Source organism: Carcharodon carcharias, chromosome 6, assembly GCF_017639515.1.
Source record: "Carcharodon carcharias isolate sCarCar2 chromosome 6, sCarCar2.pri, whole genome shotgun sequence".
Taxonomy (NCBI): Eukaryota; Metazoa; Chordata; class Chondrichthyes; order Lamniformes; family Lamnidae; genus Carcharodon; species Carcharodon carcharias.
The window spans coordinates 160,439,427-160,456,133 of NC_054472.1; the positions used below are offsets into that span (position 1 = coordinate 160,439,427).

General features: G+C 39.8%; 1 protein-coding gene across 1 annotated transcript in view; it reads right to left on the minus strand.

Annotated features, from left to right (window-relative positions):
- Positions 1–1,149: 1,149 nt before the first annotated feature.
- col22a1 (collagen, type XXII, alpha 1) overlaps positions 1,150–16,707 on the minus strand; it is a 196,699-nt gene continuing 181,141 nt past the window's right edge. The window contains exons 44-51 of the mRNA XM_041190170.1: positions 16,526–16,597; positions 14,335–14,370; positions 14,133–14,177; positions 12,636–12,815; positions 12,122–12,188; positions 7,151–7,333; positions 5,814–5,891; positions 1,150–1,706 (exon numbers count right to left, since the gene is read on the minus strand). Of these exons, the coding sequence (XP_041046104.1) occupies positions 1,519–1,706; positions 5,814–5,891; positions 7,151–7,333; positions 12,122–12,188; positions 12,636–12,815; positions 14,133–14,177; positions 14,335–14,370; positions 16,526–16,597 (849 nt within the window). The 3' untranslated portion in view covers positions 1,150–1,518. The remainder of the gene's footprint in view (positions 1,707–5,813; positions 5,892–7,150; positions 7,334–12,121; positions 12,189–12,635; positions 12,816–14,132; positions 14,178–14,334; positions 14,371–16,525; positions 16,598–16,707) is intronic.

Sequence of the window (16,707 nt, forward strand, 5' to 3'; positions counted from 1 at the left end):
TAGGCGAGGATCTTCCGGTCTGTGAGCAGAGGCGGGGCTTAAGAAAAAGCATGAAACCTCATCCACGGGTGGGATGAGCTTTCATGAGGGTTTTTAAATATTTAATGAAGGTTTCAGTAAAAGTGATGGACATGTCCCAACTCATGTGATAGTTGCTATCCTTTGCTCAACATTTTTAACTTTAGAGCCGATCTCCCTGAGGCAGCACCTAGCCTCATGGAGATCAGTGTGGTCTTTAGCGCGCATACACGAAACAGCACACTCTTGGCTGAGGGAATCCACCCCCCGCCCGCATAGGAAGTGCACAGCACTTCCTGGCGGATGTCACGCTGGTCGGGCCTTGATTGGCCCACCCACGTAAAATGGCAGCGCACCCCTGATTGGGGGCGCCGATCAGAGGAGCGTCTGCCCACAACCGTTCCTGCACATCCCCCCCCCGACGGAGGGATAATTTTCCCCATAATGTAGGCACAGGAAATTGATTATACTTTCCCCCCTATTTAAATGGGAGAGTTGAGGGCTAATTCCCCCATCCCCACCCCTATCCAGTTGGAGAAAATAGGAAACAACACAACAGGGAGGTCTAATTGGCAAAGTCGCTTCAAGAGGCCACATTATGGCTGGTATGGGAAATAGATTTTTAAAAATCACAATGATACAATAGGGAGTCCTCTTCTGAAGTGGGAGCTAAGCAGGCTATTAAGGCAGAGCTTTACTCTGCATTAGACAGATCTATGCATGACTAGAGTGTTGATGCAGAAACTGGGCACTTGAAATGGGAAGTGTTCTATTCTCAGTACTAATATCTCTCACCTTGATGAGCGCAATAAATTAAAATTAAAATTTAATTTTAAAAAACCAAAGCATTGGAGAGTAAATTAAGGCACAAGTATTAAATCCAACAGCAAGGTCAGGCATTACCATTTTCTCAAAGAAAGCAAAATGAAATTTAATATTCTATGATTAGTTAAAATATGCTATACGATTGAAAACTCAAGTACATAATTCGTGCAAAGTGAAAGTAAACTGCCTTTCACGGCCAGTAAAAGAGGTATTTCCTTTTAAATTAAGCATGGGGAAATCAGCAATTTGCTATCAATTTTACTTTTTATATATTCACAACACTGAGATCTGAGAAAAACTGACTAATCTAGTGAATGAAAACTACATTTACCATATGCCACACTGGATTATACTAAAGATGAGATAAAACTATACAGGAAACGAGCTGCAGACTTTGAAAATATGTACAGTTAGAAAGCTTTAAAATCACACAGTTTAGTCACAATTGGGAACTGGTATGGATTTGTAGGAGGGGCCTGTGTGTGTGCTTAATGGCTGGGATACAGTACATTTCTCTTGTTATCCTAGGAGAGGGCAGGAACTCACATCGAAACACATCTGGCCGGCAGCACATGTGCTCGGAGTGATCGCTGTACAGGCTGCTGATGGTTATATTTTTGTTGTTATGTTTGTTAAACAGCCTCTGAATCCTTCATCTCTTCAAACTTTTCTTGTTCAAGGTCCTTTTTGGTTAGACGGCCGGCTGGCCAGATTTGCATAGTAAGCACACTGAGCCAGGTCACAGATTCCATTCTGTCCAGGAGGTCCCTGAGGACCTATCCCACCAGGTAGGCCAGACTCTCCAGGTGGCCCTGGAGTACCAGGTATTCCATCTTTCCCATAGCCAGGTGTTCCAGGGGTACCTAGAAATGTAAGATACAATTTACAACAATATCAGCAAAAGTCTACAAGTAGAAAAAACACATTTGGCTCTTTAAGCCTTTACTCCAAGCTACTCAGGAATTTGGTCTTGTTGTCAGCCATGGCTCAGTGGTAGCACAGTTACCTCTGAGTGAGAAGGTTGCGGGTTCAAGTCCCACTCCAGAGACTTGAATACAAAAATATAGGCTGACATTCCCCAATGAAATAATTCCCCAGGGAGTGTTGTATTGTTAGAGGTGTCATCTTTCGGTTCAGATGTTAAACTGAGGCTCCATCAGGTGGATGCAAAAGATCCAGCACTATTTTGATAAACAGCAGGGAAGTTATCCCTGATGTAATGTGCTTTGGGATGTCCTGAGATTGTGCAAAGGTTCATATAAATGCAAGACTTCCTTTTATTTTTATTTGCACTTTACATAAGTTCATTTGCACATCTGCAAAGTCTTTATCTGCTGAGTCAAGAGGTGTATTATTATAAATGTTTATCATCCTTTAATTACTTTTTAACTTTTGTTTCTACCAATTTTAATTGATGGCCTCTTTTACTAATAGTATGCATTATCTTATACATTATTTTGCATTATCTTCTCTATAATTTTTACCTTTTATGAGGTCCATCTTAATATTTAAGCTTCTCTAAACTTTTGAGAGTTTACCCGCATTACATTTGGGATTATTCTTATTGGTAGTTTTGCATCTTGTTCAGAGATGTGCATGTCTCTTCTGGCCAAAATTGCGGTCCAAGTGCGGTTCAAGCATTATAAAAACACAAAGCATGATTTTAATATGGCAGAGTTTCCTGCCCTAACTCCCGAAGAATCAATGGAGAATGCATCCCTGCTGATACTGGTTGCCCCACATCCATTTAACTTTTGACAGGTAGTAATTGTCTAAGGGCGAGACTTATGCCCTTATCTGGGAAAGAAGTCCAATCCGATAGCCAGCAGCTCTGTATTCCCAGCAGCACCAGGTTCGAGCGGTGGCCACTGCTGGGACTCCTGCCAGTCCCGAAGAAGAGGAGCTAATGGAGGCCAGACTGAAGGTAAGTCTGGGTTATCAGCAGGGATTGACTGGCAGGCTCCAGCAAGGGAAGTGAGGGTGTTGGGGGGTCCCTTTGACAGGCCAGAGGCTGGGGTGGGGTGGTGCGAGTGTTAAAGCAGAACATGGCCTTGTGGGGGTGGAAGGTGTGTGTGTGGGGGGGGGTTCTCCCTTGAGCACAGGGACCTACAGAGGAAGTAGCCCCCCCACCCCCCCACCACTTTCCCAACAGCATCCCATATAGCTAAAGCTTTTGGACTACCTCCTTGGCCTGGGCTTCCCCAGGCAAAATAGTGGTGGGAGTGGGATGAGTGGCCATTAATTGGGAGACACATCGGGGTCAGGTGGAAAGGTGCCAGGAAAGACCCACACTGCATTTTTTGAGCTCCAGCTTCAAACCTGCTGGTGGGGGACTGAAAAGTAACACCTATAGAATTAACAGTATAAACTTATGTTTAAGGGTATTATGACTGTTATGGCTATTGGTCCTAATATTTTATTTTTTTCACATATTTATCCACTTTTTTTTTGTCATTGAGAAAGCTGAAACTACTGTTACCGCCCCCCCCCCCCCCAGTCTGTTCTAAAATATCTCTGTGGCTGAAATGTAGAAAATACAAGTTGCTTGTTAAATGGATTTAATTGGGTTTGGGATATTTCTGAGTGGGGTGTTGCAAGGTTCAATTTTGATACTTCTTTTATAACCAGTTTATATCAATGACACAGGTTTAAAAGCTCAGTGAGGCCAACTGAAGAAACAGATGCTTGCTCTGTTGCTAGAGTTGCCGGATGACCTCATTATGAATGCTTGGCTGAGCTCCAAGACTGACTAATTCAATTAGTTCAACATGCAATGTTTACACTGCCTGAAGCAGAGTGCAAGCTTTGTTCTCTTGATATCTGTATTACCCCTTAGTAACCTGATCTTTTTAGGTGATTTTTCATACACCTGTGTGTTTATTTATCAAGATGAAGAGGTCTGAAGTGATAAAAGCTTTTTGAAATTGATACTGTAAATGGCTATGGTTGATTGAAAATTATGTAAGGTTGCAAGTTGAGCAGTGTTTCTCAAATTATCTTTTCAAATCCTCTGTTCATTGTATCAGTTTCAGAATCATTTCAAAGGCTTTCCAGACTTGCCAATGGTTAAATGGTTCTGTACACAGTGGATACAGGGACAGTGGATATTAAGGATGCATAGTGAACATGGAAGAGGCATGAGGGTAATGGAATGGTATCAAAGGGGCATGGGAGATTTGGGGGCATGGGAGATACTGGGGTCACAGCAGGGGTATGAGAGACATGGACATTAAGGGGTCATGGGTGGGCATAGAGAGGGCATGAGAGATATAGGGGGCATGGAAGGGGCATAGGGTTGGGTAGGAGGTGAGGGGTGAGGGCATTCATGATCATGACTGAGCTAATGTTCCATTAAATGGAGGTGGATGATCTAACCAGTTGGCGTCACCACATATCTGCCTCCATTGCCACCTTGGGCCTGTCTTTGGAGGTAGTGGACCACACTCCATACCATCCCCGCTTTATCAATATGAAAATAGAGTGGGTGGGGGCCTCCTCAACAGAGATGGGTTTTGTTGGGTTGGGAAACTTCCCAACTCCTGATACCCATCTTTTTGACAAAAGCCCAGCCCAATATGTCAAACAAATATGGAGCAGCAATCATCTAATCCAAAAAAAATGTCTATGTACCCAAAACAATGGAATATAAATCAGAGGAATTAGGGTTCAAACCACAGACCACACAGTAAATACTGTGCCAACCTCTGATCACTGAGAAGTAAAGGAAATGTTTAATAACTGGAGGCATAATAGAAAAAAATCACAAGTCTGGTCCCTGGGATAAATTTCCATGGGGGTTCACCTGCTTGTCCACTATAACTTCAGCAGAAGAGTTGTGGAAACCTCAGGTAAACAGGGTTTAGGATGCCTGGTCCATTTTCACACAGCCTAACCTCAACGCCAAGCACCAGTCACATTTATTTACTTTCTATCATCTGGGAGAAATCGGATCATTTTTACTCCTTGCTTCATTATTACCAGTATCAACCAATCTCCGATGCAATAATCAGGTTTAAGACTGTTTAGCTATCCCTCTACAATTCCTCTTTAAAAGTGGCCAGGAGCAATTTAGCCAATTTGAGTCAAAATCCTGGAGCTCCCTCCCTATCAGCACTGTGGGTATACACCACACGAGTAGTATTCACCAATAACAGGATGCTGCCGTCAAGCCTAATGACATCACACAGATGAGTCATGTAGTGTATTAATTTCAGTGCCAATGTGATGCTATGTATGTAGGCCACATGTCCCAAAGACTGGTGGATTGTATCAAACACCATGACCAGCGCTCTTCACAATGGGCAAGGTGCAGACCGTACCCAACCAGTCTGTGTTTGCAAAACTCAAAACACAGTGTCCAACATTAGATGTGATTCCGCAATTGGACAACATTTGCTAAATAATCCTCAATGTGCTAAAAATTATACTGAGAACAAATTTAAGATTGTCAGTTGGGCTCATAGTGTGGCACATTTGTGTGTACTAGAAGCTACATATAATAATACACATAGCCCTCTTTGCAGACAGAAAGAGTATGTACACACATTGCCACTGTTTCAGCTAAACAAAATAAGTGACAGCCATTTGCTGACTCATTCCTCAGGGTCAAGCTGTCTGGTTTAAATTTCAAACAATGCCTGGCAGTTAACTATCAGTCACCATCACTGCTGCATTCACTGTGGCAACCTCTCTACCAGTCAGAGTCCACTTGCCAACCATTCAGCACTCTCTTCACATACAGTATAAATTATTGTTTTCTCCTTATATTGGTATTCTTGCAAAGTGTCTTAATGAGTGCAAGACAAAAAGCTTTGACATGTCTCTTTTTTCAGTAATACCCAAGTTCTGTATTACCAAACAAGGAAATTACTATTTTGATATATCATTCTTTATATCTCAGCAAAGATTAGAAAACATATACTTTAATTTTTAGTAAAGTTAAGGAAATGAAATAAAATTGAAAATCTTACCTGGAGGGCCTGGTGAACCAGGATCACCCCTCTGTCCAATACCCATTTCTCCTTTTTCACCCTTAGTGCCTCTATCACCTGTACATAAAAGAGCACCACTTATAACAGGCCAGGAACTATAGTGAGAATGCCAAGTTTGCTTTTGTGAACTTAATACGTATTAGGATAAATAATACCTAAATAGTTAAAAACAATGCTGGAAATCCAAAACAAAAACAGAATTACCTGGAAAAACTCAGCAGGTCTGGCAGCATTGGCGGAGAAGAAAAGAGTTGATGTTTCGAGTCCTCATGACGCTAAATACTTAAATAGTAGCTGACATGAACCTCTTCATTTTGGAGCAATACAAGAATGATGTGCACTTACATTTAAATCAGCTCTTTGGTGCCAAGCTTCATATAAAGATTGATTATGGAAAAATACTACATTTGATTCCAGAGTTAGGGAGGAACATTGCCTGCACTCAGGACATTGAACAGCCACCCTTGTGTGTGTGTTTTCTGCATAAACCCATTGATTGTTTGAACACAGTGGGGAGGTGATAAAGGTTGTTAGGACAATTTTGTGGAGCAATGGGCCTGCAAGATAGGATATAGAAATTATTTTCCGCTGTCAGGAATTTACCAGGTCCTGAAAGTTCCTTCATTTTACCTTCAGCAATGAAAGAGTTTGAACTACAATATCATGAGGTCAGACAAGCTGCATTTATCAAATCAGGATGTTCCCAGGAATTACATGGGCATTATCAATATTAACCTTCTATCCATTTGTTTATGATGTTATCTCTATTGAGGAGACATAATTGATAATTTAAACTGATGACAATGAAAAGCCCAAAGGTGACCTTGATATGAAGTTTTAGCTCATGCCATTCTAATGCAACTACCTTCAATAATGTTGCAATCTTTCTTCATCACATGTTAAGCAATGAAAAAAAAAATGTTTCAATAATAAATATGGAAACTACTACAGGTCACTGTGCACACATTAAGGTTCCACTGCCAGTCTGATAAAGCAATAGGAGAACATAGTTGGCCAGAGTCATTTGAACATGTGTATGCTGACTATGGTGTCTTACATCTTACCACTCTAAGGCATAAATTTATGGTGCAACCACACTTCTACCTTGCTATTTGAAAGAATTAATATGTATTATACTGTGGTAGGATTACTAAGTTATCCATCTAAAGGCTCATTGACCTCATTATCTGGGCAATTTTAAAACTTACAAAGTGAACAACTAAATCAGAACTTTTGTCTCAAATTTGGAACTACTGAATGATTTTTATATCAACACATTTAAGAGCATAGTTTAAAAACAATTAGCAAACTCATACCTTTTGGACCCATTGGTCCACTGGATCCTTCAGAGCCAGGTTGTCCAGGTGGCCCAGGTTCTCCTGGGACACCAGGCCTCCCAGGAAACCCATCAATCCCTGGTGGACCAGGAGGCCCTGGCTTCCCGGGTGGTGCTTTAATGGGTGTTGGTTGAAACTGAGACATGAGGTAGGACAGCCGCACTGTAAATGAATATTACAAAGCTTTTATTTTACTGAATTGTCAAAAAAGTCCATTCACAACACCCTGGAGGTTACCATTGGTCAGGAACTGAACTGGACCAGACATATAAATATTGTGGCTACAAGAGCAGGTCAGAATTTGGGAATTCTGTGGTGACTAACTCACCTCCTGACTCCCCAAAGTTTGTTGACCATCTACAAGGCACAAGTCAGGAGTGTAATGGAATAATCTCCACTTGCTTGGATGATGCAGCTCCAACAACACGCAAGAAGCTCAATAACATCTAAGGCAAAGCTGCCCACATGATTGTCACCCCATCCACCACTTTAAATATTCATTCCCTCCATCACTGATGCACAGTAGGAGCACTGTGTTGTACAAGGTGCCCTGCAGTAATCCATCAGCACCTTCCAAATCCATGACCTCTACTACCTAGAAGGATAAGGGCAGCAGGTGCATGGGGACATCATTACCTGTAAGCTTCCCTCCAAGCCACATACCATCCTGACTTGGAAATATATCGCCGTTCCTTCACTGTTGCTGCATCAAAATCCTGGGACTCACTCCCAACAGCATTGTGGGTGTACCTACACCACATGGACTGGGCGGTTCAAGGTGTGTGGCTCAGCACCACCTTCTGAAGAGCAATTGGGAATGGGCAATAAATGCTTTCCCTAGCCAGTGACACCCACATGCCATGAATGAATAGATAAAATAAAAATTATGAAATTTCTATAGTTTGATTCTTCAGTGCCTGCAGGAGGTATATTGAAACGTCCAGGGTCTTGACACAATGACAGACGAGGCCAGCTCATTCACAAAGCCTATATTGTTAGTAGTGTCCAAAACTAAAGTTATAAAAGTAACTTCAAAAATCAAGCATTTTTTTGTCACTATCAGTTTCTACTTATTTCCTTTCATTTTTTTCTCCCTCTTTTCTTCTTGGAAGACTAACCTAAGTTAATTTTTTGAACTATATAGGAACAGGAGTAGGCTATCTCCAGCCTGTTTCGCCATTCAGTGAGATCATGATTGACATATCCCTGAACTTCAACTAACATTTTCAGAAGAGAGCTTAAATGTCTACCACTCTTTGTGTGTAGAAGTATTTACTAATTTCACTCCTGAAAGGTCGGAGCCTATATGCCCAATCTAGCAAAAATAGTTTCTCTTTAATAAAAACAGAAAATGCAAACTCAGCAGGTCTAGCAACATCAGTAGATGTAGTATACTTAGATTTCCAAAAGGCATTCAATAAGATGCTGCACAATAGGTTAATAGGCAAAATAAGGCTCATGAATTTGGGGGGAATATTGTCACGACTGTGGATTACAGTCCCAAATTTCTTATGGGCATGTTGAACTTTTAAGGAAGACGTGTTTTTTTTTAAAGAGTCCTGCAAGCAAAGGCACTGAAGAAAAGATGACTGAGACTGTAAAGTAACCACTTTCTAGAAAACTCCTCTGTAGATTATACTTGACCGACTAGTCCAGAGAAACCATCGAATGTCACACCTAAAATGGTGTCAAGGCCTACTTCAGACAGAGATACTTGAAAGGAAGAGATGACATGCAAAAGACTGAAGTTTAATCTCCCATGTAGAGACAATGGAGACTGATTGCCAGATATCAGCAAACATCAGAAACTATCTCCTGTTGAATTATATTGCAGAATGTAGAAATGGTCTGAGTTGAAAGAAAATGGACTCTGGATGAAAGACAAGTTCATTTTTTTCCCTTCCAGGAGTGCACAATGAAATGGGTTAAAAATCTGGCTGCAGAACTGATTTGTGTGTTTTGGTTCTGGTGTTCTAGTTCTGGTGTGCTAATGTGTGCTAGTGAGAGTTGCAGCAGAAGATCATCGACTAGGCACCCCTTTGTAGCTTGTAGATAAAGGCTCTCTCTCCTCTCTCTCTGTTCCTGGAGGCAAGTCAGCAAGGTCACAATCAAAAAAGGAAGCAGGACAGCCTCTCCAGCTAACCTGCAGAACCAAGTGTCTCCAAACCAACTGCTCAACTGCCAAAGTCAGCTCTATCGGAATCACCCAACTTAACAGCCGCAACGTTTTGTCATCTATGCCTCATGGAAAAGCCAAAGATTGATTCATATATCTTTTTAATTTTTATTTGGACTCAACTTCTCACTTCTTATTTGTGTGTATGTGTGTTGCATTTTTAATTGTTTTTTCCTCAGGTTTTTAGCAGCTAAGAAACATATTCTTCCATGACTCAAGAAAGCCTAGTTAAATTGGCTCCTTCTAAAACATACATTTGGACAGAGAAAAGGTATCCATGAAGAGACCCCTTTTATATTAACCTTGTTGCGACAAACAAAGGGGGTTGAATAAAGAAGTGGAGCCAGCTCATTCCTCCTCACCTGGGAGCATAACCAATGGGGGATCCCATTCTGGAAGTTAATAATTTGGGGTATCTTGTCCGGGATCATGAAAAATTGGGGGACCTTGTCTGGGGCCCGGTCGTAACAATATATTAGCATGGATAGGGGATTGATTAATGGATAGACAACAGGGAGTGCGTATAAATGGGGCTTTTTCAAGTTTGCAGGCAGTGAGTAGTGGAATGCCGCAATTCACAATCTATATTAATGACTTAGATGAAGAGACGGTGAGTAATGTATCTACGTTTGCTGATGATAACAAACTAGGTGGAAAGGTAAGCTGTGGGGAGGATACAGGGAGGCGGCAAAGAGATATAGACAGGTTAGATCAATGGGCAACAAGATGGCAAATGAATTATAGTGCAGGGAAGTGTGAAGTATTCCCTTTGATTGTAAGAATTAAAAAGAAGAGTATTTTTTTCAAAGGTGAGAAACTTGTTAGTTTCAAAGAGACTTGGGTATACTCTTACAAAGAGCGCAGAAAGTTAGCATGTAGGTGCAACAAGCAATTAGAAAGGAAAATGGCATGTTGCTGTTAATTGCAAGGGGATTGGAGTACAATGACAAAGAAGTCTTGCTCAATTATACAGGTTTTTGGTGAGACCACATGTGGAATACTGTGTCTAGTTTTGGCCTCCACATTTAAGAAAGGATATACTTGCATCGGAAATGGTACAGCAAAGGTTCACTAGATTGGTCCCTGGGATGAGGGATAGTCCTGTGATGAGAGGCTGAGTAAATTGGGCTTATACTTTCTGGAGTTTAAAAGAATGAGAGGTGATCTCATTGAAACCTGCAAAATTTTGAAGGGGCTTGATAGGGTGGATGCTAAGGGATTGTTTCCATTGGTCGGGGAATCTAAAACATGGGGGCACAGTCTTAGGATAAGCAGCCAATCATTTAGGACTCAGATGAGGAGAAATTTCCTCACTCACAAGGCTGTATATCTTTAGAATTCTCTCTCCCAGAGGGTTATGGATGCTCCACCATTGAATACATTTAAGGCTGGTCTCTCATGGAACTAAGGGACATGGGGAGCAGGCAGGAAAATGGAGTTGAAGTCCAAGATCAGCCATGATTGTATTGAATGATGGAGCAAGCTCGATGCATGGGCCTGTGGTCTACTCCTGCTCCTATTTCTTATGTTCTTCCTTAGGCCAAGGTATCCTTTCTATGGTGTGTTGCCCAGGACTGTTCACAGTACTCCAGATATGATTTAATCAGGGCTTTGTATAGCTGAAACATGACTTCTACTCCCTTTTTTTAAATCCTCAAGATATAAATGCCAGCATTCCATTAGCCTTTTAGATTATTTGGTTATTTCTGTACTAGAATATGTAATGTTGAGGAAAGGTGAAAAGAATACAAATAATCTTCAAATAGTTCCACATGCCTTAATAATTCATAACATTTAACACCCATCCCTTCCTTTATTGAATTTTTAAGCAACTTTGTGCTCAAACATTTCCACCCAACTAGCAGTAACAAGTCAGGCTTGGCAAAATATAAAGCAAAGCCAGGAAATGGTGGAAACACTCAGCATGTTAATCAACTTCTGTGGAGAAAATGAACAAGCTTCTGTATCAGATGTTGTGTGTTAAATGATTGGTTGGTTACTTGAGCACATCAAAATAAATTCTTACTGTCCCTAGAGTTGAGTGGAGTCAGGAGATATATACCTGCAATGTTTCATTTTGTGAATAAATCTATCCCAAGTAAAGATAAAAACAAAATACTGCGGATGCTGGAAATCTGAAATAAAAACAGAAAATGCTGGAAAAGCTCAGCAGGTCTGGCAGTATCTTTGGAGAGAGAAACAAAGTTAAAGTTTCGGGTCTGTATAACTCTTCTTTGGAGCTCTGTTCTTCATTTTCTGTTTTTATCCGAAGTAAAGACTGGTTTTGGAGTTTTCCTTCACCAACTTGCTATTAGGTAAATAACCGTGTTGTGTTCATTCTGATAAAGAGTGCAGGTATGAGCCATTTGTTCTCTCCACGGATGTTGTTTTGATCTGCTGAGTGCTTCCAGAATTTTTAGATTTTGTTTCAGATTTATAACATCTGTATTTTGTGACATTTTGTTCCCCACAGTGTGAAGCTATCTCTGCTCTGCCAATCTAATGCTTCAACCCAAACCTCAGGAAAGCACAAATGATTATTATTTTATTTCCTTTGTGGTCTAAGTCAGATTATTAATTTGGTCTGAATAAAATTTTTATTTTCTACCCATTTGGAACTGAGTAAAGGCTGCCCAAATGTATTTCATTTACAGTAATCAGAGAAAGGAAAATATTCGCCTCACTGATCATGGATAGCTTGGAACTTTGGTCCCAGGACTGTGTTCTCACATTAGTGTAGTACAGTAAATATAGAAATACGAAGTGCAACCTACCATCGAGCTGCTTCGACAGCTCTTCCCTTATAAGTCTTCTCAGTTGCTCCGAGGATGGTGGCTCACCCTAGGGAAAGTAACATCAAGTGTACATGAGTCAATACTAAAACAATGTATGAGGGGTAATTTTACCAAACTCCACTGCTGATGGGGAATGTTGCCTCCTGATTGTATATATCAAGAGTTTAGGCAAGCAATTTTAGATGGATGGAAAATATAAATCCAAATTCCCACTACATCCTCTTGGTCAGTGGGTGGGAGTGGGGGGGGGGGGGGTGTCTGATTTTGCAAAATCGTCCCCGATTTTATAAGATTAACAAGCCTAAAATTGGACAGAAGAAGAAATTATAATCAAATATGACTACAGTGGTTGATTCCGCCTTTGAGTTAGGATTCAAATTTTGAAGCTCTGTCCTCTGAAGTAAGTTCTAGTGTGAAGGATTTTGTTTTCCATCTGAGCTTACTAACTCAGAACATTAGCAACCAGGGGTGATATCAATATTCAGGTACTTACTCTTTCACCAGGTATGCCGGGAGGACCTAATTGTCCTGGTGACCCAGATGGGCCTCTTTCTCCTGGAGGCCCTACTGGACCCATCATCCCAGTGTGTCCTTTTATACCTGGAAGCCCTGGTTCACCAGGCTGTCCGTTGTTACCCTGGATTCCTTTTGCACCTTTGATACCTGGATCGCCCTGCCCAAAAGAAAAGCAACATGAACCTTGGAAATAAATGAAATAAAAAACAGTATTTTTAAGAAAAATTATTCTTGCACTCTTTCTCATTTATCCCTGTCTTCTGTTATCTCTATTCCATCAAATCCTTGACCATTCTATAATGATACAACAGTTTGGTCACTGGCATTATAAACATAGTAGGAAGAGTTCCTCTGTTCGCTTCTTCTAATGAAATAATAAACCTATTTTGCTGGAAATGGAAATGGAATATGGGAAATATTTTTGTTATGTTAACAAATCATTAACTTGGGGGTAATATTGTCACGACTGTGGCAATATTAACTGGACGAGATCAAATTCACAGGAGGAGAACTGAAACTTTTTGTAGGTAAAGCCAAAAAAGACAAAAATCTTACAGAAGTTGGTCTCAGTCTCTTGTTAAAGTTAATCCTAATTGTGTTATTTATTTTTCTTTCTTAAATTTTGTTATTTTGGAACAGCTATTCTCTGAATTCGAATTAAAGAGCAAACAAATTTGTATTTATAATGCATCTTACCATGTTCCAAGGATGTGCCAGAACATTTCACAACGGCTAAATTATATCTGAAGTGCTGTTACTGTGGCTGTGTATACCATCATGGCATATATTTACACAGCAGGATCCCACAAACAACATGCAAGATAAAAGACTAATTAATTGATTTCCGGTGGCATTGGCCGAAGGACGAATGTTGGCTAGGATGAGAATCCTGATCATCAACCGGATTAATACCTGGGTTTTAAGCTGAAGCACAAAAAGATCTGGCGAAGAGGATCACACAATCCTTACAGAACCTCCTGAATTTTATTCATTTTAATGGAGGAAAATTGGTGGGTTCTGATTGCAGCTTGAAATCCTTCTGCCCATATTTTCTCTTCTGCCCTCTATCTGGACATGACTTAATCTCCAAGTGGTAATTACAAAAGTCTACCCTAATATCATAATACTAACACGCTGCATACCTATGCCCCTTTAAAATTCAATTGTATGTTGTCTTGATGGCTTGGTGAATAAATATATTAATCAGTGCAGTATAAGCCACACAGACCAAGCAAGTTCCAAATTTGATCCCAGGTGAATGATGATTTCAACTCTCTCAACAGAGGAATGATATTTGCCCTCAGCAGCAATGGACTTAGTTAAACAATGAAATAAATAATATTGCATATCCAGTTGGACATTCTTACATTGGATCTGTATCTCATCAGATGTGTCGCGGATCAGTTTATTTGGTTCGCTGATGGTTTAGATAGTGTCAGTGATATCCTATTTGTCTTCATCATTTATCACTTACCCTCTCTCCTTTGGACCCCCGATCACCTAATTTGCCTGGAGATCCCTGCACAAAAGAGCAAAGCCAATCTTGAAACTATTGCATTTTGAATATAATGAGTAGACGCATCCTGTGGCTCAGTTTAGGGTAGTTTAAATAGTAGCCATGAACAGATGATTACTATTAGTAATTAGTGAAAAAAGACATATTGTCCTTTACTTACCGTTTTTCCTGGGTGTCCTGTCTCTCCTGGCTGTCCCTGTTCATAAAGAAAAGATGATAAACACTAACTCAAGGAAGAGGTAAAATGGGGCAAGTTCATAGAAGATTTAAAGACAAGTATTAGGATCTTAAAACCAATATTTTTTGGAACACACTGGAAAATATAAGGGTTTGGAACATGTTAATTTTACACTGCGGGATCTAGAAATGTAATCTGAATTATTCAATGATCTTGGTAGATCATGATTTTGATTGCTTGAGTATCCATTCAAAACTAAAGTGGCTAATTTTTGCAAGCACAAACTGTAAGTTGTTATTATATAGAGAAATTATAATTAAGCTGGGAAGGAGGTGGAGGGGGGGGGGTGGGGAGGTGGGGCGGGGTGGGGGGTAAGTGCTCTAACCTTTTGTTTAACAGATGATTTTATCTGACGGGTAGTGATAGCTAAATACCTGTAAAGTTCCATTCTGTGCTACCATTGAAAAAGTACCAACTGTTATGGCACAGCAGGTGGTAAATGCTGAGCTGCTCAAATCCCAGGGGGTAACTTGAAACAGCTGCCACAACTGTTGTTGCAATTTCTATTTTTATTTTTAGATCTGTACCTTAAATTCAGTGGTTATAAGTCCACCGAGTCTTAGAGATTATTTTTACAAAACTACATTAAACAATTATTAATAAAATAAATCATTTTAAGCATATATATAGGTCTACAAATTACTACTTATGATAACTCCTAGCACCCCAAATTAATCATACTCCCAGGTTACACCTCCATTAAGGCAACAGTAAAAAATAATAAATTTCAACAGACACAGGCAAAGCGCACAGAACCCCCTGGACAGCGATATTCACAATGAATTATCTTAGCTTCAGTTCCTGTAGGCAGCAACTTGATACCTTGAGGCTGGAGGCTTGTCACATTTGTTAGCTCTTAGAATTCCTTCTCTTTACACATAATCTCATCTCTTTTATATAAGTTTATCCCTTTTTAATGTAAATTTCATTGTCCCAATATGTCTTTACAATTTTACTTTTTTCACTATATAAATCTTCCATAGTACTCATATTATCTTTGGGAAAAATAAACACATTGTTTGTCTTAGCCTCTGTTGGCTAGGTGTAACATCTTACCACATCGTTGAAATTTGCTACTCTGGTTTATCTAAAAATGCAAATGTTCTTCACACCTCACATTCTAAATCTTCAGCCATATTTACGTATTTAGCTTTTCAAACCTAGCTTCTCTTTTGATAACTCAAAAGATCCAAACTAGCTGTCCGCAATTCAATTAAAACCCCCCCACACACTACCTCACACAGAGAAACTAATCCAAGCCCCACTATTAACCTACCTTTACAATAAATCACACTAATGTTATGAAAATTATTATATTTTCATGACACCCCGCCCTCTTTACTGAAAAAGGAAACGTCATAATTTAAAAAGATTGCTTCATTTGCTTAACCTATCTTACATTACCTCGTATACTTATCTATATACCCACGCTATTAGATTACCAGATATATGCATTAACTTAACAATATATATACAAGTCCTCAGTATCAACAGAAATCATTTCCTGTGTCCAAGTTTTTAAATGTCCAATTTTCTTTTTCAGCTTCAAACTCTTAACAATACATCTGCAATTAGATTTTCTTGACCAGCCATATGTATAACCTGTAGATTAAATAGTTGCAGTAATAAACTTCAACTGAATAGCTTTGCATCTTTTGATAACTCAAAAGATCCAGACTAGCTGTCTGCAATTCAATTAAAACCCCCACACATACTACGTCACACAGAGAAACTAATTCAAACTCCACCATGAACCTACCTTTACAATAAATTACAATAATATGAAAATTATTATATTTTCATGGCACTAACATATCGAGTTCAGCCCTGTAGCATCGTCATTAGTGTGTTGATCCATCGGGTACTAATTTATAGTGTTTTTCTCTATGCCATCAGTAATGTGTTTATGCTAGGGCTTAAAAAACAGTCCTAACAAGAAACCAGAATTGAGAAAGCACACTACTGGCCTAATGCAGGATGAGGATTCTCCCTTCTATGCTTCTATGTTGTTTTATGGCAGGAAGTTTGACTTCGCCAATATATACTGAACATATTTAATAAAAACAATTCCCCCTTAGTTGTGAGAAAAAGGAATAAGACAAATGATACTCACCCGTGATCCTGGTAGTCCCTGGGGCCCTGGAAAACCTGGATCTCCATTTGTTCCTTTAGAGCCCTTTGGTCCCTAAAATTCAAAATAAGTTCAGGTGAAAAATAGGTTATTCCCTAAAATCTGGACGAATAAACAAATATACAAGTTAACTCATGGTCACTCCAAGAATTATGATATTTTTA